General features: G+C 62.3%; 1 protein-coding gene across 1 annotated transcript in view; it reads left to right on the top strand.

Moving 5' to 3' along the window:
* Positions 1-1,941, top strand: part of CASKIN2 (CASK interacting protein 2) — a 28,999-nt gene extending 27,058 nt beyond the window's left edge. The window contains exons 20-24 of the mRNA XM_010189701.1: positions 8-331; positions 436-748; positions 833-1,205; positions 1,327-1,645; positions 1,845-1,941. Coding sequence (XP_010188003.1) covers positions 8-331; positions 436-748; positions 833-1,205; positions 1,327-1,645; positions 1,845-1,941 — 1,426 coding nt within the window. The remainder of the gene's footprint in view (positions 1-7; positions 332-435; positions 749-832; positions 1,206-1,326; positions 1,646-1,844) is intronic.
* The last annotated feature ends 682 nt before the right edge of the window (positions 1,942-2,623 follow it).

Raw genomic sequence — 2,623 nt, 5'->3', positions numbered from 1 at the left:
TCTATGCTCTGTCGGAGGGGGAGCACGAGGAGGAGGAGGGGACACCCACCAGCACGCTGGGCTCCTACGCCACCCTGACACGGCGGCCAGGGCGCAGCCAGATGCCACGGGCCTGTCTGCAGACGGATGCCAAGGTGACCCGCAGCCAGTCCTTTGCCATCCGAGCCAAGCGCAAGGGCCCTCCACCGCCACCTCCCAAGCGCCTCAGCTCCGTCTCCAGCTCCCTTGCTGCTGAGGCAGATGGCGAGCAGACCCCCGACCCCGAGCGGCAGGCCGCAGCACCCCAAGAAGTGACCGGAGCGACCCTGGTGACACTGGCTGCAGCAGGACAGTGAAGAGCCTGGCAGCTGTGCTCGAGGGGCCACCGCGGGCAAGTCCACCCAAGCCTCTCCTTGCCCCGAAACCGCTGCACTTGGCTCAGGACTGTCCCCCCAGGGCAGGTGTGGACAATGAGTCCTGCAATAGTGGTGACACTGGCAATGCCACGCTTGCCGATGCTGACAGGGACCCTTTTGAGAGCAGCAAGCCACGGAGACGGACATTCAGTGAGCCCAGTGCTCCCATGACAGAGACTGCGCAGGACAGGCATGAGGATGCCTGTTCGGACACAGAGGAGGAGGCCAGACCAGGGGTCTCCTCCTCATCCTCCCAGAACAGCTCCAGCGAGTGCATCCCCTTTGCAGAAGAAGGCAATTTAACCATCAAACAGCGGCCAAAGCCCACCGGGCACCCCAAGGCTGATGCAGCTGTGTCGGACACAGAGCCTGGTTCCCAGCTGTTGGAGTCCCCCTGCTCTGCTGAGAAGGAGCCAGCGGCACCCATTGCCACCAAGGAGCTGCCTGTCCTGGAGTTCAACCTCACTGAGTCGGACACGGTGAAGCGCCGGCCCCGCTTCAAGGAGCGGGAGCCACTGCAGGCAGTGCTGAAGGCATTCAGCATGGCAGGGCAGGCAGAGGCAGGGGCCAGCCCTGTGCCCCAGTATGCCCAGTCCCAAGCTGTGAGCATCACAGGCCCCGCTGTCCCGGCACCACGGGCCGAGCTGGCTGGGGATGCCTTTGATGATGACAGTGTGGAGTTCAGGATTGCTGAGATAGAGAAAAGCATCTTGTCACTGGAGAAGGGGATCAAGAAGGCACCGAGTCCCACCAAAGCCCTTAGCCCCACAGAGCTGCTTGGCACCACCGTGGTGAGGACACCTGCTCCAGGTATGTGGGCTTGTAGGGGGGTCTCCGAGGCAGTGGTGGGGCCTGAGGCTCCCTCCTGGGTTGGTACAGGAGATGATGGGGATGCGTGCCACTGCGTACCACAAGTCCCCTTCTTTTGCAGATGTCCCCACCAAGCACACCTCTGTGGCGTCCACCAAGCTGGTCTTCTCTGGGCCCAAGACCATCTACCAGCAGGTCCTGCAGCCCTCTCGCCACACTGTTGCTCCCTGGGCAGTCACCGAGGCAGTCCCGGATGTGATCGGGTCCCTGGCCAGTCCCAGCCCACTGAAGCTGGAGGCGGGCAGCAAGGTGTCGGTGAAGCCTTTGGTGGCCACCCCAGGGGCCGCCCTGGCCCAGCAGCGGCTGGAACAGACCAACTCCACCCTGGTCACCACGCTGCAGGCAGCTGAGAAGAAGATCACGACAGAGGAGGCGGAGAGGTGAGGCAGCGATGGGGGCAAGGGAAATGCTGGAGCTGGGGCCCTGAAGGTGGAAGTGCCACACCAGGTCATGCACACTCGAGTCCGGCTGCGTGCTGAGCTCTGTGTGCCTCCAGGTTGTGTCCAGCCTGGCTAACCCTACCCCATCGGCACCTTCAGCCTTTGGGTGATGTTTTGATTCTCTGCTTTTCCTCCCCAGCCACCCTGCGGCCGTACACTCTGCCAAGAACATCTTGGAAGACATCAGCAATATGTTTGATGACCTGGCTGACCAGCTGGACGCGATGCTGGACTGAGGCGTGCTCCCTCCTTTCCCTCCCTGCCTCCAGCTGCTCCGCCAGTGCCCCGCATGATAGGGGAGAGCGGATCCAGCACCGAACGGTGCCTCCAGGTCTCTCCAGCTGTCTCCTTCTCCGCACCTTGCACCACTGCCGGGAACGTGGCTGCCCTTCCTCGCCCGCCCCAGCTCTGTGCTACGTGTGCCAGCGCGGCTGCAGGCCGGTTCCCGAGGGGGTCAGGCATTTCCCACCAGACTGGCAGCAGGAGGAGAGCCCAGAGGGACCACAGACGTGGTCCTGGAGGCCACAGAGAAGCCCTCGCTCCCTCGCACAGAGCCGAGGAGCCTCCACAAGGGACCTTTCTCTTTTTCCGCTGTATTGCCGAGTCCTGCCTCTTTATTATTTATCCCCTGCCAACAATGTGTCAAAGGAGAGACCTCCCTGGGCAGCCGCCACTGAGCTGGCTATTTACTGAGCAGATCCCAGCCCCGGCATGGCCTGACAGCAGCTAAAAGAAGACAGGGCTTGTCGCGATTTGGCAGCTTGCGGAGCAAGAAGGAACCTTTTTTGCTTTATTTGTTGCTTTTCCAAACGCGTCAGTGTCAGGCTGCGTGTAATCCGAGTGGATGGAAATCCCTCCAGTGGGACCCACAACCCCTCGAGTTGGGGCTGGGACAGCCTGCGAAGCCGCGGGGGCTCT

This window comes from Mesitornis unicolor, unplaced genomic scaffold, assembly GCF_000695765.1.
Source record: "Mesitornis unicolor isolate BGI_N332 unplaced genomic scaffold, ASM69576v1 scaffold30438, whole genome shotgun sequence".
Taxonomy (NCBI): Eukaryota; Metazoa; Chordata; class Aves; order Mesitornithiformes; family Mesitornithidae; genus Mesitornis; species Mesitornis unicolor.
This window is presented reverse-complemented; position numbering and strand designations above follow the sequence as displayed.